Below are 22,662 nucleotides of genomic sequence, written 5' to 3'. Positions count from 1 at the left end.
GGAGGGCTAATATGTAGTTCTAGTCTGAGTTCAAAGGCCTGAGAACCAGGAGACCTGATGGTTTAAGTTCCAGATCAAAAGCTGGTGAGCTCAAGGCCCCAAAGCTGATGTTTCAGTCTAAGCTTGAGGGCTGCGAAAAAGACAATGTCCCAACTCAAACAGTCAAGCAGGAGGAGTTCCCTCTTACTTAGCCTTTTTGTTCTACTCAGGTCTTCAATTGATTGGATGAGGTCCACCCACATTCAGGACGTCAATCTGCTTTACTCAGTCTAAGGATTCAAATGTTAATCTCATCCAGAAACATCTTCACGGACACACCAGAATAATGTTTGCCTAGTTGCCCAGGCAAATTAACGCATAAAATTAACCATTACAGTTACCTTCTTATAAGTGCCAATTCTTATATTTGCATTAAAAGCCAAGGCTCTTAGACATTTGGGGGGACACCTACGCATGAATGAAAAAAAATTAAAATAAACAGAGAACTCGCTTTCTAGAGAAAGAGAGATAATTTTAGGAGCATATGAAAACTTGAGAGAAAAGCACTGTGCACAAACAGATTTGTGGCATTAATACATACGTAAAACAAGAAGAGGATGCAATTGTGAAGGAATGATCCAAGATTAATAAAGATCTCTTTGCAATTAAAAATATGAATACTGGGCTTCCCTGGTGGCGCAGTGGTTGAGAATCTGCCTGCTAATGCGGGGGACATGGGTTCGAGCCCTGGTCAGGGAAGATCCCACATGCCACGGAGCAACTAGGCCCGTGAGCCACAACTACTGAGCCTGCGTGTCTGGAGCCTGTGCTCCGCGACAAGAGAGGCCACGATAGTGAGAGGCCCGCACACAGCGATGAAGAGTGGCCCCCGCTCGCCGCAACTAGAGAAAGCCCTCGCCCAGAAACGAAGACCCAACACAGCCAAAAATAAACAAATAACTAAATAAATAATAAAAATAAAGGAATTCCCTGAAAAAAAAATATGAATACTGGGGCTTCCCTGGTGGCGCAGTGTTTGAGAGTCCGTCTGCCGCTGCAGGGGACACGGGTTCGTGCCCCGGTCTGGGAAGATCCCACATGCCGCGAAGCGGCTGGGCCCGTGAGCCATGGCCGCTGAGCCTGCGCGTCCGGAGCCTGTGCTCCGCAACGGGAGAGGCCACAACAGTGAGAGGCCCGTGTACCACACACACACACACACACAAAAATGAATACTGGAGTATGAAGTTCAAAACAAGGTTGTTAGGTAAAGTTCAGATTATTGACCCCTAAAAGACAAAGTGAAAAAAATTATGAAAAAAAAATCAGAGGTGTAGAAATCACCTATAAATTTCAGAAATATATACCAAAGAAAGTACAGTGAATAAATAAGAAACTTTCCAAAACCTGAGGAGAGAGGTGATTCTTTAATTGGGAGGTCTAATTTAAAGGCCCACCATGTGAAAATAGTGAGACTAAAGAAAAATTTTTTTTTAATTTTCCGGAGAAAAATAGGTGATTTCCATAAAAGTGAGAATTACCTTAGCCCTAACACCATCATCCACATTGGATTTCAGAAGAGAATGGAGCACTCTTTTTTTTATAAATTTATTTGTTTATTTTTGGCTGCATTGGGCCTTCATTGCTGCGCGCGGGATTTCTCTAGTTGTGGCGAGCAGGGACCACTCTTCGTTGCCATGAGTGGGCTTCTCGTTGCAGTGGCTTCTCTTGTGGCGGAGCACAGGCTCTAGGCACACAGGCTTCAGTAGTTGTGGCATGTGGGCTCAGTAGTTGTGGCTTGCAGGCTCTAGAGTGCAGGCTCAGTAGTTGTGGCACACGGGCTTAGTTGCTCCGCGGCATGTGGGATCTTCCCAGACCAGGGCTCGAACCCGTGTCCCCTGCATTGGCAGGCGGATTCTTAACCACTGCACCACCAGGGAAGCCTAGCACTCTTTTCAAAGTACCATTAAGTAATGACTTTCAAGTAGAATTCCATTCCAACCAAATTATCATAATAATTAATAATTAACATGAACATGCTTTATATTTTTTAAAAAGCACACAATATGGATAAAGTTAAAATCCTTCTTGTCCACTGCATCCAATCACAAAAACAAAAAAGAGGTTATCAATCACTTCTGTCATTATTGTGTGCAGGCTTTTAGGTGTTTTTCTATATAAATAAAGCTGAAATAAATAATTTTCTGTTTTGTCTTGTTTGAACATAAATAGCAGTTTGCTTTTCAACTTAAGGACATATCTGTATTCTCTATATGTATCCACATAGGAACCCCACATCATTGTTTTTAACTACCGTGTCATATTTCAGAGCATAATTTCAGAGCACTACAATTTATTCAATCATTCACCTATCAGTAGATAGACTCTTCTCTAATTTTTGTTTTCTTTTATAAACAGTGCAACAGTGAACATCCTTGTACAAGCCTCCTGGTGTCTGAGACTAATTTTCTGCAAAAAAAATACTTTTCTATTTATTCATTCATTCATTCATTCATTGCCTATGATGAATGTCCCCAGGGCCTCCTTATTTCTCTGTCTTAGCTTCCTGTAAGTATGACAAGTTTTGTTATGTCACTCAGGGTTCATGATCTTTTCTTTCCTTCTGTGTTGTGTTGAGTAAGATTAAGGGGCCTTCTGACAGAAATCTCTAAACTATCATTTTTATGATTCATTTCTGCACTACGACATTTACTCAGTATTATAGAATTATAATTTCCTATCTTGAGGGACAAAGATAGGACTAAATTCCCTAAGATGCTTTTCTTGACAATACTTAAGGGTAAAAATCAAGCTGCTAAATCTTTACCTTTATGTCTGTTAGCTTTGAGTTATTCTGCAACTTGGGCTCTAAGGGTAAATTAGCTCTTCTAGTCAATTCAACTAAGAATCGGTCAGCAGTTAGGTCCTAAAAATCTATTCTTAAGAATTCTAAAGTATCCATAATCCTCCTTACATTACATTCTTCTTGGGAATCTCTTTTTATAGAAATTTTCTTTCTGTGTTTAGTGATTGCTCTTGAAAGAAAGTCACAAGTAAGAAATGCATTCAAATGCCTAAATATGCCATCAAAGATTTAAGGGAAGATCAAGAGCCAGTGACATTTATTGGTGTCTTAGATATATGCATTGTATAACTTAATCCTTATCACAAATATTAAAGGCAGATATTGCCTTCATTTTATAGACTGTCTAACTAAAGCGTGGAAAGAAAAAGTAACTTTCTCCTAGTCTCACAACTTATAAATGATACAAGGAACCTCAATATATCACACAATCTCATTTGGGCAGTGAACACAATTTCAGTTTGAATCCCAACTAGACCTCTCTTTAATAGTCTACTCTTAAGCAAATCATTTTCTGTTTCCTAGATCTCCGTTTCCTTCTCTGTGAAATAAAGTTCAGTGAAAATTGCCTTATAGCCCTAAATGTATATAAATCATTTATTGAATACCCGTTACATATTAGTGCTGATATTAAGTAATGTTAGTGCTAAGTGTGCACTTATTCTATGGAGGATTAGTTAATGAAAGTTTAAAGTGCTCTACTGTAATTCCATCTCTGGGGAGTTGGAGAAAGTCTCCCTGAGGAAGAGAGACTTGAGCTGAGATATGAAGGAGAAATAGGAGTTATCTAGCCTGGGAATGAGACTGGAAGTGAGGAGGATTGCCAAGGTCTTAAGATAGGAGAGAATATGGTTAGTGGATGGACCCAAAAGATAGCCAGTGTGATTAAAACAGGGAAATCTAGGAGCATCATGGCACAAGATGAGACAGTAAAGTTAGGAGCCAGGCCATCTGGGTATGCAGACTCTGTGAAGATTGTGATCTTCATCTTAAGAATTACAGAAAGTCTTTCTACTATTTGAGGTAATTAGGGAAGAAGAAGCTTGGCTAACATGATCAGAATTGCATTTTGAAAAGCTCACTCAGGATTCTTGGTGGAGAACTAATTAGAGGGAAAGAAATGGATGCAAGGAGATCACTTAGGAGATTGTCCAAGCAAGAGGTAATGGTAGCTTGGACTGGAGAGGCCATAGTAGAAATGGAGATGAATGGACATACTAATTTTATTTTGGAGGTGACAATATAAAGGAGTTGGCAACAGTTAGGAATGATAGATAAGATACAGGGGATGAAAAATACAAAGATGTCGAGGGGAACTCCAGCCTTTGTTGCTTGTTTGGTTCCTTGCTTTTGCTTGATTTTGCACTACCAGGAGGACTATGGTACTATTCGCTGAAATGGGGCACAATAGAAGAAAGCCAGAGAGGAGTGAACATGAATTTGGCTTTGAAATTGTTGAGTTTGAAAATATTTAAGACATAGAAATAGAAATGACAGCTAAGAAGCTGGAAATCCAAGATCTGGGTCAGAGATGTAAATATATGCAGAGAGTCACTGCATATACATGGGGATTAGAGCCTTGAACATGGATGAGATGACTTAGGGACAGAGTAAAGAGGAAAAGAGAGAAGAGCCTAGCATTGAGCTTTGAAGAAGGTTCCAATAATTGCCAATTGGTGAAAGAAAATGCACAAGTAGAGAAAAAAATTGTAAACATTTATGGAGGGTTTTTATTTGTTTCTGCGATGAAATGTTTTCTGGGTCAAAAATGATCTGACCCATGTAAAATCTTTCAAATTTCATTTCTTTAAAAAATACTAGCCAGGCAAACAACTAATCTGTGGTCAAATGTGGCCTCTTGACAACCGTATTGTGACTTCTGTTTTAGGGAAATTAAAGTAGACCGGGGCATAGACAATGTTTGGAAGAATTGTGTGAGTGACAGTAAAGCACCACTTCTACTCAGATTGGAAAAATGTTTCTGGGGATGAGGGGAAGGAGAGACAGAGGGGAAGCAAGGAGACTGAGACCAGAGGCTGGAATAATTCTGGGCCCTTCTTTTTGGGTTAGTGTTCTGGGGAGTTGGAAAGACCCAATGGGAAGCTGGAGGACCAAAGGGCAAAGAGATTTATACTCTAAAAGTCTGTTTGGATTCTCAGAGTGACCACAAAGTCGAGGTTAGCAAGTGGTTGTGTAGGGGCCACGCAGAGAGGAATGAAGTGTAAACAGACTGATGGCCAACAATCTAGCAATGCCTTGGCACTTGACAAGGATATGAGGAAAAGGGCTTCCTCTCCTCGTCGTTATTGGTCATATGACTTGTGGAGATATATTTGTGGGTATAAATTTGGTATTACTTATCAAAATAAATAATGTATATGCTTTAACCAAGAAATTCTGTGTAAAACTTTAATCTGACAGTGATAGAGTAGTACTATCTTGCAATCCCAAGCTGTGTTTAGTCAATGCTACTTGCTGCCTTGGAGATTCTATGAGGTACCTGCCATTCTTTATTAAATTGCCTTCTGTGGTAACTGGCTAGAATGGACTCTGTTGCTTACAACAAGAGATTCTGAATTATATAAGAAGAATCACAGAATTTTGAAGTTGACAAGACACTTACAGCTCATTTTCTCCAAAGCCTTTTCAGCCCTAATAACCCATTCTTTTATTTTCCCATTTGAAAATTTTTTACTAGAAAATGAAATTATCCTTGACTTGTTCACCCTTTTTATAAACAAAAGACACAAACTGCTAATTATTGTGAACTAATAGAATTCTAGACAAAGCCAAAAAATGATATTATGTTTGCTCTCTACAAATATAATATGGATAAAATATCAGATTTTCATCAGCTTTCTTGAAATATTAAAAATAGTGTATCCATTATTAATTTTTTGGTTCTAGTTTGAAAGATCCTGCTATATCCTTCTCATCTTCATGCTGAATCAACAACAGCTCAAGGGCCTCCCTGGTGGCGCAGTGGTTGAGAGTCCGCCCGCCGATGCAGGGGACACGGGTTCGTGCCCCGGTCCGGGAAGGTCCCACATGCTGCGGAGTGGCTGGGCCCGTGAGCCATGGCCGCTGGGCCTGCGCGTCCGGAGCCTGTGCTCCGCAACGGGAGAGGCCACAACAGTGAGAGGCCCGCGTACCACAAAAAAAAAAAAAAAAAAAAAAAAACAGCTCAAGAATGCGGATACTTTGTCTAAGATGACACGGCTAAACAAATGCAGAACTTGAAGGAGAACCTGCCGTTGGATAATAGCACACTTTATCAGGCACCAAAGAAAGACATACCACCTCTCTGAGGCATCACCACATGATTCATCCAAATATTTATTGAGTGCCTACTCTGTGTCTGGTACTGGTTCAGGCACTGAGGATATACCAAGGAATAAGATGCATAAGATCCTGCCTTCATACTAGTGGGAAAAGACGGACAGCAAATAAGAAAATAGAGATAAACCTAACTTTGGGTGGTGCTGAATGCTGTGCTAAATAATAACAGTAATCATAATAATAATAAACAGAAGGGTAGAGAGTGGAGGGTGAGGGTGGTCAAGGAAGGCCTCACTGAGGAAGTGGTCTTTGGGCTGAGACATAAAAGCTTTTCAACACAAAAGATTAGAGACAGAGCACTTTAAACAGAGAAAAGGGCAAATGCAAAGTCCCCAAGGCTGAAGCAAACTGTGCGTTTAGAAGAACAGCAAGATGGTGATCAAGGGGAAACAGTGGAACATGAGGCCAGAGAGGGACAAGGTTGGATCAAAATAATACTCCTGTTGAAGGAGGAATTTGGATTCTTTTTATAGATTCAATGGAAAGACAATACAACCTTTTGAGCAAGGGAATAACGTGATCCATTTTCCTTTTTTAAAAAATCACTCTGGCTCCTGCCTAGTGAATGAGTGTTCAAAGGGACAGAAGTGGTCTGATTTCTGTTGTACATAGTTGTATCTGCTTCTTTGTTTCTTTGTTTATTTCAGGTTAGTGTATAGACCTAACAAACAGGAAAGACTAGAGAAAATGAACTGAAGGCAAAGTTCATTCGTTTCCTCCGGTACCAATAGTAATAAGGGATTAATGTATGTTTGGGGGACAATAACAAGACTAACAGTTTATGTTATTTTAGGAAGATGCAAGCTTATGACTACTACGTCATCCATCAAAAATGTCATTCCTTAAAACCACACAGTCACACTATGATAGATTTGAAATATTTGCTTTTCTATGATAAGCCTTAGTGCAGTAATTTTTCTTCATATCAGTTTGTACTATGCATATACATATTAATTTAATGACAGTTGAATATTTTTAATTGAAGTATAGTTAATTGACCATGTTGTGTTAGTTTCAAGAGTACAGCAAAGTGATCCAGTTATGCATACATATATATTATATATGTATATACATATACATACATATATATCATATATGTGTGTATATATATATATACGTACATGTATATATATTCTTTTTTAGATCATTTTCCACTGTAAGTTATTAAGGTTATTACAAGATATTGAGTATAGTTCCCTGTGCTACAAAGTAGGTCTTCGTTGTTTACCTATTTTATATGCAGTAGGGTGTACATGTTAATCCCAAACTCCTAATTTATCTCTCCCGTCTCCACCACCCTCTAGCCCAATTGGTAACCATAAGCTTGTTTTCTATGTCTGTGAGTCTGTTTCTATTTGGAAATAAATTCACTTGTATTATGTTTTGAGGCAGGAGATAGATGGGCCCTAGGCTGAGCAGCTGGAATCTGTCCCCTGTGAACAGATACTTCAAGATAAGGATAATGGCAGGAGCAATGAGGGGCTGAGTCCTGCTTGGATAAGAGATAAAGAGACCACATATTTCTCATTCTTGAGGTCAAGGAGACCCCCAAGCTACGCATGTGCAGAAAGGATCCTCAGGGGAGGAGGTGCCAGACCATAATATGTTCTGTCAACTTCCCAGAGACCCTTGCACTTGAATCCATCTTGGCTAAAAGATGTGCATGCACACAGAGGAGGGCCTGAGTCAGACCAAATTCAGACTCAAAGCCAGACAAAGCAAGATGATTGGCCAGAGGGAACCTGGAAAAACTGCCCCCATATAAGTGATTTAATCCACCCCAAAAGCTCATCTCCCTCTCCCTCCCCCTCCCCCTCCCCTCCCCTCCCCCTCCCCCTCTCCCCCTCCCTCCCTCCCTCCCCGTCCCCTCAGAGCCTGCCCATGCTTTCTCCGCACGCATCTTCTCTCCTAATAAACACTTTACTAGTCTCACTGCTTTTTGTCTCTTTGCTGAATTTTTTCGTCAAAGCAGACAAGAGCCAGGGCCCTGCTCCTAGCCACTAGTCAGTCTCTGGTAGTCTAGCGGTTAGGATTCCGCGCTCTCACCACCTCGGCCCAGATTCAGTCCCTGGTCGGGGAACTGAGATCCTGCTTCAAGCAGCCACATGCCGCAGCTGCCCTACAGCCACACGAGACCAATATCATATGATATTTGTCTTTCTCTGACAGTTGAATATTAAGGTTGCTCAGCATATAGATGCTCTGAATATAAAGGCTCTGAAGGAGCTGAAATAACCTGTCAATTAAAGAATATGTGTTTCAGAAGCACTTAACCAAGAAACCATAATGACTCAGAGTGGGCTTGCTAAAGTGGAATGGGGAAACCAACTCATGACAGCTCTTCTCAGGCCAGTGAGAGGACAAAAGATGTCTTCAGCACCACTGGACTGATCTGACCAAATAGGTTCAAGGGTAGATTGCAAGGAAGTGTAATTTTAAAATAGTATTCTTTTTCCTGTGTTCTTCTCCTTCAAGTTTTCTGGCCCTCAAGTTCCAGGCAAAATAAAAGTTTAAAAGTAAACTATAGTGCTGGCTGAATAGTAGGAAGTTGAGCCCATGTGTTGGCTAGACCTTTTCCAATAGGGAAGCATAAGGAATTTACAGTAAAATGAACTAGTACAAATACTCTTATCCTTACAATGTATGTTTTATTCTTTTTAAATTGAAGTATAGTTAATTTACAATGTCATGTTAGTTTCTGGTGTACAGCAAAGTGATTCAGTTATATATATATAAAATAAATATATATTCTTTCTCATTATGGTTTATTACAAGATATTGAATATACTTCCCTGTGCTATACAGTAGGACCTTGTTGTTTATCTATCTTGTATATAGTAACTGCTAATCCCAAATTCCTAATTTATCCCTCCCCCCTGTTTTATTCTTATCAGTAGTAATACTAGTTAACCTTGTTGACCACTTACTGCACACCAGGTGTTGCGCTAACGTTCCACACAATATCTCAGTTGATCCTTTCTACAACCCTGTCAAGAAGATATTACCAGGTATTCTTTGTGTACATGGGGAAATAGAGGCTCAGTATGGTTAAATAATTTCTTTAGGTTCACAAAGATTCTAAGCTACAGAAATTAAGGATAGAACCTGGCTTCCTGCATCCTTCCTGCATTCACTAAATTGCAACACCAACTGTCAGAAATTATTGCCCCTTCATTAACTCTAAGTAGCATCAAAATGAGATCACCTGACATGACCCACACTACACAAGGCAATGTTTTGAAAATGGGCCTTTTACTAAACTGCCAAAGTCCACAATAGTTTTTCAACAGATCTCCTCTGGTTTATCTGACAGAATGATTTGCATCTTTTTTTTTTTTAAAGATTCCCTACCTTTTTTAAAATCTAAATTTATTTATTTATTTATGGCTGCATTGGGTCTTTTTTGTTGCACACAGGCTTTCTCTAGTTGCAATGAGTGGGGGCTGCTCTTCATTGTGGTGTGCGGGCTTATTGTGGTGGCTTCTCTTGTTGTGGAGCATGGGCTCTAGGCATGCAGGCTTCAGTAGTTGTGGCACACTGGCTCAGTAGTTGTGGCTCACGGGCCCTAGAGCGCAGGCTCAGTAGTTGTGGCGCATGGGCTTAGTTGCTCCGTGGCATGCGGGATCTTCCCAGACCAGGGATTGAACCCGAGTCCCCTGCATTGGCAGGCAGATTCTTAACTGCTGCACCACCCGGGTAGGGTAGTCCCAATGATTTGCATCTTAAAAGATGTAGAATTGCATACAAACAAGTTCAAAGCTTGAGTAAATCTTTATAACTAATTCCCCTGAAGCAAGGAGTCTTTGTTTTCCTCTTTGCATAGCAACTTCAAAATTCTAGAATGTCCTAGATCATCTGAAAACCACATCACTTGATGATTTTTTGTCCCCAGATGGACCCAGCATCCATGGAAGAGTGCATTTAAGGGTTATCAGCACAGTACAAAATATGGCCAAGCCTCTTTTTCTCCCAATTCACAAAATGAATACTCAGATTTCTCTTACTTGGAGGTTGAGCATGATAATTATTGAGCAGTTGTGAAAATTTCCAGCATTCTGTGCTAAGGATGAGGGTTCTTGGTATTTCTTCCATCCTGCCCTCACTCTCTAATTCTACTGCCAAGATCTATATACATGCCCCCTAGGTCCTGGTGCTAAGGATAGAAATATTTGTCCAATGAATGAATGAATGTTTTCTGAAAATTGGAAAGAACTGGGGGCAAAAACATATATATATATATATATATATATATATATATATATATATATATATATATATATATATATAAAGGTTTAGTACATTAAAAAGGCAAGTAAAATGCCTATCTACTTTATCACATTTCTAGGATCAAGAAGAACCATTTTGTTATGTGACCAATCCTTAAACAAAATTGAGACACAGACAAAATTTACCCAACTGTGTTGATCCTTACTGGATGTTGTCAAGGGCAAACATTTACTAGATACGTTACACCTCAGCCCCTTCCCTTGACAGTCTATTCCCCCACCCACTTCCCAATTGTCCTGATACTGTCTGGCTGACGTTGATTTATTAAATACATATTTATCAGGCACTTACTATGTATCAGGCTCCTTTGTTGGATCTTGGGATACATCTGATCCAGACAAAGATCTTGGCATTCATGGAACTTACATTCTACTGTCCTAGGAAAATGCTTTGATTGGTATTCAACTTCCTCTTAATAAAACTAGTTATGGATCACAAAAGTGGAATTAAAGCTCAAGAAAATTACTTGAGAAAATTAGAAGAATGCTTGGTTGCACTTTTCTAATAGACCTGCAATAGCTGTTTCCAAAATATTAAAGAACAGCAACTTGCAGAGAACTTGATATACTTTATTAAAAATATGTTTGTATAAGTATAGAAAAACTCCATCAGGAAGTACACACAACAGTTAAGGGAGGGTTGGAGGGAATACATAGAATTGATTACTTCTTCCTTTGCACAGATATTCACTGCTTAAATTTGTTGAATTGAAGTATATTATTTTTGTAAATTAAAGATATCCAATACAGATTTATTCATTTATTTAATGTGACCTGATTTTCAAATCATCGATTGAGAGATTAAACTAGACTGGCAATTCTCAATCGTTTCTCCACTCATGGCAGGTGGCATTCACATGTATAACACATTCCCAAAGGTATAACCAGACCTATGTGTAATTCCCTGGCAGGAATCTACCTTTTTCTCTCCTACTAAGGATAGCGTGTCAGAAGCTAGATGTCAAGGAGAATAACATTATTATGGGGATAACCTTAAATGACTTTCATTCATAGATACAGATGTAAATAGAGACAGAGACAGAAATGTGCAATAGATACAGCTACTCGTATAGTTACAGTGGGAAAAAAAAACCTTCGTGGCTTCACTAGTGTTGGTAACAAATTACCTGTGACGTAATTACAAAACACTAGAATGTCAGAGAAGTGAAAGTAAAACAAACAAACAAAATTGGTCTTAGACCTTGCTGCTCAATACGTGCTCCACAGACCAGCAGTACTGGCCTTACCCGGGACCTTATTAGGCCTACAGAATCTCAGGCCCCTCCTCCATGCCTGCTGAATCAAAATTTGCATTTTAGGGCTTCCCTGGTGGCGCAGTGGTTGAGAGTCTGCCTGCCGATGCAGGGGACACGGGTTCGTGCCCCGGTCCGGGAAGATCCCACATGCCGCGGAGCGGCTGCGCCCGTGAGCCATGGCCGCTGAGCCTGCGCGTCCGGAGCCTGTGCTCCGCAACGGGAGAGGCCACAACAGTGAGAGGCCCGCGTACCGCAAAAAAAAAAAAAAAAAAAAATTGCATTTTAACAAGATCTCTATATGATTCACAAGCACATTAAAGTTTGAGAAGCACTGGCCTAGATAAATGTTGAGTTCCTTCCAACTCAGAGATTTGGGAAATCTAGGTAAAAGTGACAGGACCAGATATGACCTCAGCCCCCGCAATAAAATCGAACCTTCTATGTGCCTGCTTCCATGCTTCCAAAATTTCAAATGACCTTTCATCCTTCAAGCATTAACCATGCTACCAAAGGAGACAAACTGTTTTCTGGAGAACAGTTGCTATTCAGTGTTCGGTTGCTGCCAGATTGTTTCCACACACAACTGCAATTCATAACTCAAGCATCTGCTCTGACTTTCAAGATTCGAAGCATTAGGTGCAACAGTTTTGAGTTTGTGATTTCATCTTCATACCCACCCTCACCCCCATGACTATTGGCACGTATCTAAAGATCGATCAGAAAATAAAACCATAAAACAAAACGGTACTATAATTTGAAAGACAGGAGTGCTTTGAAACTTTTCATTATGTTGTCAAAAAAGAAAATCGGTGTTTGTAAGTATTCAGTACTTGATGGTGGTTTTCTCATACATGACTTCGTGTCTGCAGTGTGCTACCCAGTATCAGTTTTGCAGCAATGCATTACATATATACACATGTCATACGAATGATTTTTATCTTGTAGTTTGGAACTGATCTGGAAAAGACTTTCTCTACTACAGGTTCCTTGATGAACAGACAAAGGGAGGGATTTCTCTTTTTCTTTGTAAGAAGATTGGGTCACTAACGCAAGCAGCTTACTGAAAAATAATAAACCTCACGATATACTGAATCTCACTTTCCTCATGTCTCTTTGCCTTATTCTGTTTTTCTCCATAGGAAAAATTTTCAAATGCCTTGGAAAATGTTACCAGACCAAGCCTAAATTCATAAACCTGATTCACCTATTTTTCTTTGGCTATTGTCTTCTCTTTGGTCCTTCATGGCTTTCTTTTAGAGTCCATGCATCTCAGTTTCTTGTTGATACTCAGAGGGGCAAATGTCATCTTAATAATAGTTATAAGTTGCCCAAGAGCCATTTCTCATTAGATGATGGCAGGCCCTGTCATATTCAATACTTCCCCATGAAAAAGTAAAATGAAAAAGAAAAGGGACTTTATTTCTGAAATATTTGGAAGTATAATGGCACAGAGAAATAGGAAATGGAATAATTCAGGGCACAACTGACCCTAATAAGACTTCAACAAACAATAGAGACAGAGATATATTGCCTGAGCCGTGAAGCAATTTTCTGCTTTGTCTTTTTTTTTAAGTGTATACTTCTCAAAAAAACTGATGATAAAATATGTCATTTTGAGCACAATTATCGAAAGTGACCGTTTTGCATTGGGATGGGGGCCAATCTCTTTGAAGAACTGAGTCCATCACTGCAGGAGGATTTTCTATGAAGGCTAAGGCAGCCCTCAGCTGGGACAACCCCAAACAATGACTGTCTGATGGGTCCACCTGCATTGATCCCTGCTATTTACTAATGAGAGCATTTCTCAAGCCCCTCCCGTGTGCATCAGCAGCTACAGGGGACACATAGGACATCAGAAACGTGATATCTACATGTTACATACTTTCCGTCTAGTGTTATTTGGAGTCCTTGTAAAAAGTGAGCCATGAGAGCCACTGAGAGATTGGCTGTTTGATGCTTGGACAAATATGGCCAGTCTCACCTGTGGGGGACCATCTGGGAGATGAGGTTTCAGGGGCGTCAAGAAAGTTGCATTGTCCAAAAGAACATATCCTGCAACCGCTACTTAGATGCCTAAAATAGCACCAACCCGCCATCCTATTAAGTATGTATAGGTCTATGCAACCTGTTACAATGACAATTCCCTGGGGGAAAGTTATCAGCTAAGAGAAATTTACTCTGCCTTTGCAGAATAATTATTCATGCGATTCTGGTTTGTACTGAGAAAGTGCAGACAACAGTGGAGCATCAGTTGGAGGGAATGCCAGAGAACCCACCCTGCCCATTCCTTCTTTTACTTTTCTTTCTACATGTGCAATCACCACAAGTCGTCAATGTGAATGTTTGATTAAACGAAGAGTGATGGGCCCCTTCTTGTATATTGTTAGAAAGGGTATAGCAATCCTAGTGCTGCCACATATTACAGATCAGTCCCCCAAACCATTTGTACTCATCTGCGATGGGCCACCTTCACCATCCTCTGCCTGATGTCACCTTCCCTGGCTTCTCTTCACCTCAGTGCCTAGTATAAAAAAAGACCTATATACGAAGCTTTCTTGGTCCCCCTCGGGCAGAATGAACTTCTCTCCCTTTGTACTCCATTTTGTGCTTGCTTGGCTTTCCAGAGAATAGGGAGTATTGCCTCCAGCTGTGGATCTGGACTTGTCTGAGTCACCTGCCAGATGGGGCAGGATATCTCCTACTCCAGTAGTTCTCATGGCAGCTCCTGGACCAACACCATTAGCATCACCTGGGAACTTGCTAGAAAATACAACTTCCGGAACTCGGCCTGCCCCAAGCTCTACTGAATCAGGGGGTTCTGATGCTCAGTGAAGTTTGACAGGCAACACGTTGGCATGACTAAGATAGCACCAAACTCCACTGCTAGGTTTACTTCTGTTGATTAGAGCTGAAATGTGTTAACCTTAGTTACTGGACCGGTTGTCAGAAAGGAAGAAGATTCTGTCGGGTTACATCAGCCAGAATAAATTGTCAGCTGACACTCTTTGCATGTGGTAGAGACACAAATACTATAAATCATTGACTGGAATCTGATGACAGCTTTCCTGCCCCACCTCCCTGCACGTAACATCTTGTTAGTGAGTCGTGCGGATGCTAATAATATACTTACTGCATAAGTATGCAGTAAGTATCTGATGAAATCTGATGATTCTGGGAGTTATTTTTCTTTTTGTGTGTGAAACATCATAAAAAAGAATTGCAGCATTTCATTTCCTTTTCTATTACACTCTCTTGCTGTTTTTATAATACTCTTTCTAAAATACAGATGTATAATAACAAGAAAATTTGTTTCCAGAAGAGAATGGCTCACACGTTGGGTTATATCTGTGTGTGTGTGTTTTTCTCCCCAGCGATATTTGTACACATGGGAAATAATCCTGCTATAATGTCATCTTTAAAGGTCTCCCTCAAGGAACCTCAGTGTTGTCAGCAAAATTGAATTCCGCTGCCCTAGATCACATTATTGCTTTTCTAATTTGACTATGGCTCATCCAGAGCTACAAAACTTGGTCAGCTGGCCTATAGATACCTTGCCCCAAAAACTTTCTCACTTGTGCCTCCAGCTGAACTTGCTAGCCCCTCATGTTTTTGTTTTGTTTTGTTTTGTTTTGCGGTACGCGGGCCTCTCACTGCTGTGGCCTCTCCCGTTGTGGAGCACAGGCTCCGGACGCGCAGGCTCAGCGGCCATGGCTCACGGGCCCAGCCGCTCCGCGGCATGTGGGATCTTCCCGGACCGGGGCACGAACCCGTGTCCCCCGCATCGGCAGGCGGACTCTCAACCACTGCGCCACCAGGGAAGCCCGCCCCTCATGTTTGAACTTGAGCTTCAGAGGGCCCGAGTTTCAGGTTTTTAATACTTCTGAAAATGGCCGTTTGGCTCCTTCTTTTCTTCTTTTAAAGTGCTGGTGCTACTGGGGAATGGCACAGGCCAAGGAGACAGGGATGTCAATATCTGATTGGAATATGAGACCCACATTGGGACCCCTGGCTCCTACCACTTCTAGAGGTGGCAGGTAGCAAATAGGAAAGTGTGCTGCCAGAGCAGTCCCAGAGGATCTGGATTTTTAGTGCTGGCTGTGCCACTAACCACCTGTGTGACCCTGGGCAAGTCACCATAACTTTCTGGTCCTCAGTCTTCGCAGCCAGGCAGGTAAGAGCTTGGATGATCTGACTTTCAGTATTTCCATCTAAGCCTTAATAATACTTTCTGGACTCTAATTTTATAATGTTTATAAATAAAAATAGTTGATAAGCTTTTAAGGATCACATGGTAGCTCTATTTTTAGTTTTTTAACGAATATACCTGGAGAAAACCATAATTCAAGAAGATACATGTACCCCAATGTTCACAGCAGCACTATTTACAATAGCCAAGACATGGAAGCAACCTAAATGTCCATCGACAGATGAATAAAGAAGACGTGATATATATACACAATGGAATATTACTCAGCCGTAAAAAGAATGAAATAATGCCATTTGCAGCAACATGGATGGACCTAGAGAGTTTCCTTTTTTTTAATTTGATTTTTTTGGGGCTGTGTTGGGTCTTTGGTGCTGTGCACGGGCTTTCTCTAGTTGCGGCGAGTGGAGGCTACTCTGCGTTGCGGTGCGCGGGCTTCTCATTGCGGTGGCTTCTCTTGTTGCGGAGCATGGGCTCTAGGCTCACGGGCTTCAGTAGTTGTGGCACGCGGGCTCAGTAGTTGTGGCACGCGGGCTTAGTTGTTCCACAGCATGTAGGATTTTCCCAGACCAGGGATTGAACCTGTGTCCACTGCATTGGCAAGCGGATTTTTAACCACTGTGCCACCAAGGAAGTCCCTAGAGATTTTTATACTAAGTGAAGTAAGCCAGACAGAGAAAGACAAATATATGATATCGCTTATATGTGGGATCTAAAAAAATGATACAAATGAACTTATTTACAAAACAGAAACAGACTCACAGACATAGAAAACAAACTTATGGTTACCAAAGGGGAAAGTAGGTGGGGGGGAGGGATAAATTAGGACTTTGGGATTAACATATATACACTACTATATATAAAATAAACAACAAGGACCTACTGTATAGCACAGGGAACTATACTCAATATTTTGTAATAACCTATAAGGGAAAAAAATCTGAAAAAGAATATGTGTGTGTGTGTGTGTGTGTGTGTGTGTATGTGTGTATAACGGAATCACTTTTGCTGTACACCTGAAACTAACACAACATTGTAAATCAACTATACTTCAATTAAAAAATAAAATTAAAAAATGATAAGTGTGAGTTCTATTTTATCAATAGCTCCTTCCCTGACCAAGCAGGGTCAAGAGCAAGAGGTTGAGCACCTTTTCATTTCCCTAACCATGAAATATCTTAGCATCCTTTAGGGAGCAGGGAGAACATTTCTCTACTACACACCCTTCAGCCCGTTTCTTTTCTTTTTTCTTTTCAGCCCGTTTCTGCAAGGCCTGCCTTCTGATATCTTTGCCATTATTTTCTATATAACTCCTGGCAGACATTCCCACTGATGACATTTTTCTTCACTGAACATTCCCAAACTAGATTATCCTCTTGGAAGGGGGCAAAGTTGATGTTTACTATGTAACGTCAGAAATTCTCATTGATGTCCTGTCTCCTTAGTGACCTGCACTCAATGAATATGCTGGTCTGAATCACTACAGTAGAAAATCTCCTCACCCCCATTCTCAAAACAAGTGATCACTCAGAAAATCAACCCTTGGGATAAATTGCTTTGGGCAATGACTCTTGCAGCGATTTTCCAATTGGCGCCCCCTGCCCGAGTCCCTGTGATGTCTCAGGAGCCACCTCTGAGATCCCAAGCAGTGAGAATTCTGGTGTCCCTACCTCCACGCAGACACACAAACTCCATTGCTTCCTAGCTCCAATTTTACCAATTTTTATTCTGTAATTCTATGTAATATTTAATTTGTAAAACAAGGTTTACTGGGCTTCCCTGGTGGTGCAGTGGTTAAGAATCCACCTGCCCATGCAGGGGACACGGGTTCGAGCCCTGGTCCGGGAAGATCCCACATGCTGCGGAGCAACGAAGCCCGTGCGCCACAACTACTGAGCCCACGTGCCGCAACTACTGAAGCCTGCTAGCCTAGAGCCCGTGCTCCACAACAAGAGAAGCCACCACAATGAGAAGCCTGTGCACCACAACAAAAGAGTAGCCCCTGCTCGCCACAACTAGAGAAAGTCTGTGCACAGCAATGAAGACCCAACACAGCCAAAAATAAATGAATAAATAAATAAATTTTTTTTTTAAATTACTGCTTTAAAACTTACAATGAAAAAGATGGAAAACCACTGTCTCACTGAACCTCTCTAGATCTGCCCATATTTCCAGGCTCTTCCTTTCAAAAGATTTTTGTTCACTTCCCTCAGTTCATTCACCCACTTTGCAGAAATATGGACATCTGCCGCAGAATATGGACATGTGCCAACGATTGTTTAGGAATTAACGATGAAGTACACAATCCTTCTCTTAGTTTGGGTTCCTCCTGCAAAAGCAGAGCCGGAGAAAAAGGCTTTCATTTGGGACTGTGATCCCAGGGGGCAGGATAGCAGGAGAGGGCTTGTGAAACAGGGAAGGAAAGAAGCCAACACGAGTCTGCACGCATCAGTAAGTTGGCCATCCACTCCCCAGGCTCCACCAGGAATCCAGAGTGCAAGGGATTCATGCCCCTCCCCTCTCCCAGCAGGCCTGAAGTCCAGATGGCAGCAACTGATGTATAAATATACTCTAGCTCCTTCGCCAGTGGGGTGGAGGTAGGCCATGGGGGTAACTCTTCTACATTGACTTCTAGAGTTTCTCAGGAGCATTAAGCTCTAGTTGCCTACAGTAGGAACTGCTTTTCCAATGCATCCTTTGCCTCCTGCCCTTCTCTGTCTCACTTCCCCCATCCCCTACCAGTATTTTCGGCAAATCTCCTCCTGAGTAAACTACTTGCACTCGAGTCCTTGTCTCAGGGTCAGCTTCCAAGGGAACCCAACCTAAGGCAGGGATATTTAATAGAATATCAGAAATTTGGGTTTGGAATATGAGAGAGAGAAATATAGATTCAAAACCAAATAGCACTTTTATTTTTATATTACACAATATCCAACATAATTCTCCAAGTACTGTGGACAATTCTTGGGTGGACTGATGTACACCTTCAGATGCTACATGGCTGAACTAGTATTAATCTCCACTTCTGGCAGCATGATTGGTCCCAAAAAAGCTGACTGCTTCTCATTGTTTTACTAATTTCTCACCAATGGCACCCAGTAGGACATCTGGGATACCTTCCTTGTTTATGGTAGCTTTTGGTTTCTTAGGTGTTCCAACCTTTGGTTGAGAATTTCTGGTTCCTGGCTTAGTTCTCCTTTTGGACCAATTCCTGTATTTACCGCATTTGGAGAATGGCTGCATGGAAGGGAAATGATTCTTAGTGGAAGAAATGAAACCGTGGAGTGATCTACCGTCAGGCTTAACAATCAGTTAGTTTAAATATCAGTGACTTTTTAAATGTATTTTAAAACTGTGATGATAGAACAGCATGCATATTTAGATGTATTTATCAAATATTAACCCATTGAAGACCACTGAAGCACAACCTCACTTTTGTGCATTCAGAATGAAGGTTCTCCTACTGGACATACAGTCAATGGTCACACTAAATATTTGTTGAAAGAAGGGCTTTCTAGGTCTGTATCTAAATTTCATATAACGTGTCATTGACTAGGAAAGTTTTTGTCAGTCTCGGGTGTGTGTGTGTATGTGCGTGTGTGTGTGTGTGTGTGCGTGTGTGTGTGTGTGTGGTAGAACCACAGACCTATCTGCTCAGCCCTTGTCCTAGGGCAATAACAAGTGAATCGTGTAAAGAGGAATGTTGGAAAGAGCGCCGATCTTTTCTAAATTTTCGGCTTGTGGTAATGTTGACTAGATTGAGAGTTTTTAGCTTGATGGCAAACACTCAAAATTTGGATTTTTCTTAGGGCAACTTTCATGAAGCAGATTACTTTTAAATAATGTGCAACTGAGATCTGTAATACCTGGTGATTTCTTTAAAATATTTTGTCTGTGGCCCAGGTCACAAGGTCACAATCACGGTACTCTTGCCCTAGCATGAACCGCCAACGTGTTACTGCATTTCAGAAAACTCAAGAACTTCGGGAGGGCTGACTCATTCTATCTTGAACAGCTTGTATGTTCAGATCACAGTATGTGGGGTGGGTGCTGTGTACACTGAAAAGCAAAATCCCAATGCACTGGATTTTGCTTTTGGATTTTCAGCGTCTCCCTCAACATCCTGTTTACAGCTAAACACGCACAGACCCACTGTACCTGCCAGCCAGGACCAATTGCGTTTGTGCGGGTCTGTGCTGCCTTTCAGGCAGGTTTTTGAAAAGAGTGGCCTGGAGTATTTCTGAATAACGAAAGTTGGTTTTTTTGCCCCCTCACATACCGGAGGGTTTTCCTGTAGACCTGAAGATCAGCTTTTGAATCCCTGAAAGCCCTTACCACACAATACAGCTTTTTTCAAAGAGTACTGGTATCAGGAGATTCTTTTTCTGAGATGAATAACACAGTTTTAAAGTGATTGCAGAGCTCCTGAAGTTAGTAGGACTTTGGAGAATACAGGACAACTTGAACTTAAGGTACTTAAGACCCCTGTAAAAGTTTTATGGTTCTTTCATGCTTTTGCTTTTGTGTTCTAAAATGTAGAAAGACGTTGAGGGAGAGAAGAGGAAGCAAAATGTTATCAGAAGGGGGAAAAAAAAAACCTCTTGTGAATGCTACCTGGAGGGTAAAATGTGAAACTGGATCTTAATTTCCTTTTTGTTTTTGAGAAGACTGTCACTGCCTATGAAATATGAGGCCTGTGAAAGACAGAATGTTCCGAAGTCACTCTTTGGGACAGTCCCCAACTTCCACATGTGGGGTGTTTTTCTCATGTGACTGATTGAACAAATTGTAACTGACAGTGAAAACTCTGGAGTCCCCTTTTCTCCACTCACAAATCTCAGTCTTCCAATTACCTGTCACCTACCATTTATTCTTCATTCCATAAATATTGTGGTAATACCTACTATATGCCAGCTACAGCATCATGTTGTGAAGCTGAAGACAATCCTGAGAAAAACAGACACCTTCCCCTGTGTCTTGGACTTGACCATCTAGTGTACACAGATAATAAACATAATTGCCACAACTCCGAGTGCTGTCAAGGACGATAAGAGAGGCCATGAAAGCACCCTATCTGCTTTGGAGGTCAGGAAACAGGCTCTTGTAAGGCAGTCATGACTGAGCTGAAATCTGAAGGGACACTGCAGGCTGTGGGAAGAACCCAGGGAAACTCTGGGACAGGAAGGGAGGAGAGCGCTCCTGGAACCAAAAGGCCAGCATACAAAGCTAGAGGCAGGGTGCGGAGAACTGGGGTGCGGGGGGAGTCCATCATAGAGCTGCTTTCTGCCTCTTCTGGATTTGGGTCTTTATGTGAAAGAAAATGGGCAGCCGTTAAAGGGTTTGAAAGAGAGATGCGACAAGATCTGATGGCGTTTTTAAAAGACCACACTGAATAGAGGGTGAATGAGAGGTCGGAAGGCAGCAGGAGGGGTGATGGGGATGAGGGCTAGTTCAGAGGCTGTGACGGTGACCCCGACCACAGATGGTGGTGACTTGAATCAGGGTGGCGGCAGAATTGGAGTTTCTTGAAATATTTAAGCCAGTAGCGAAGGGCTGGATAGGAGAAGAAACAATATGTGATCATGGAGGATTGGGGGGGGCAGAGGGAGGAGTTCCCAGCCAGTGTAAGTGTCTGGGCATTGGGACCTTTAACCGAGGGTCAGGATAGGAAGGGTCCTCTAGCCCCTAGGTCTCCAATCTTTCCAACCCAAGGAGTGGCTTTGAAACTTTGGCCTGTGACCCCCAGGGAGAAATACGTTTTACACTGTCCGCCCGCACACAGACAGGGGATAGAGAAATTCACAAGACAGTGCTTCCCCGTTTCATGTGCAACGAAGGCAGATTTCCTATCTTACATTATTAAACAAACAAACAAACAAAAACATAGGTCCTCTTGGCCTCCCCTCCCCCCCCCCCAAGCGTTGACGGCGGCACTGATGGCGGCGGGGACCACTGTGGCATCACCCGCGTTGGACTTTGTGACACCAGGGCCGGGAAGTCCCAGAAGTGGGATGAGTCGAACTTCCTGGCGACCTACCGCCCAGCGTACAGAAACTGCGATTTCATGAAGATGAATGAGCCCGGCGCTCGCCAGCTCGGTCTGGAGGAGGACAGGAAGGAGGTGCAAAGAGTGATTTCGAAACTAAAGAAGCCATGACCCTCGACAGCTTAGCTAATAAATTAGCCACCACTGATACCTCGGAGCTCAACTATCCAGGGCGGGAGCCGAAGAAGGATGGGGCGCACACCAGCAAAATCTTCCTGGACAAACAAGAGAAACAGTGGCAGTTCGAAATGAAAAGGAAGCTTCACTGCAACCAAGGACTGAACATCAAACTGGCCAGACAGCTGATTTCCAAAGATCCACAACGTGAGGAGGTTGAGGACGAAAACAAAGAAAGTTGGCGTGCCACCAGCCAAGACAAGACTACCACCATGAAAGAATCAGAGGACGGCCCCACCAGCGACGAGGAACTGCAGACCCAGTCATTCAACGACGAGAAGACAACGTTTGATCAACGCTGCAATTGTTTGTCAGATCCAAACCCTGTTACTATAACCTGCGGCTTCTTGTTCTGTAGAGCTCATGCTTCAAGTACTGAAATACTTATCAGTTAAATTGTACTGCGATAATTAAACGGTAAACTTAGAAGATAATAGGTTAACTGGAAAAATCCCTGCTTGCTATTCTGTCTGGTTCTTTGCCACAAATACCAATTCTGATATTCGTCTAAAGCC

At 41.8% G+C, this 22,662-nt stretch overlaps 1 protein-coding gene across 1 annotated transcript; it reads left to right on the top strand.

The window, feature by feature from the left end:
* Positions 1 to 21,038: 21,038 nt before the first annotated feature.
* PPP1R2C (PPP1R2 family member C) lies at positions 21,039 to 22,542 on the top strand (the record flags this gene model as incomplete). The annotated part of the gene is given in 3 exon segments (XM_079910345.1): positions 21,039 to 21,295; positions 21,844 to 22,031; positions 22,034 to 22,542. Coding segments are annotated over 3 exon segments (954 nt in total).
* Positions 22,543 to 22,662: the final 120 nt, after the last annotated feature.

Source organism: Stenella coeruleoalba (assembly GCF_951394435.1).
Source record: "Stenella coeruleoalba genome assembly, chromosome: X".
NCBI classification, from domain to species: Eukaryota; Metazoa; Chordata; class Mammalia; order Artiodactyla; family Delphinidae; genus Stenella; species Stenella coeruleoalba.
This window is presented reverse-complemented; position numbering and strand designations above follow the sequence as displayed.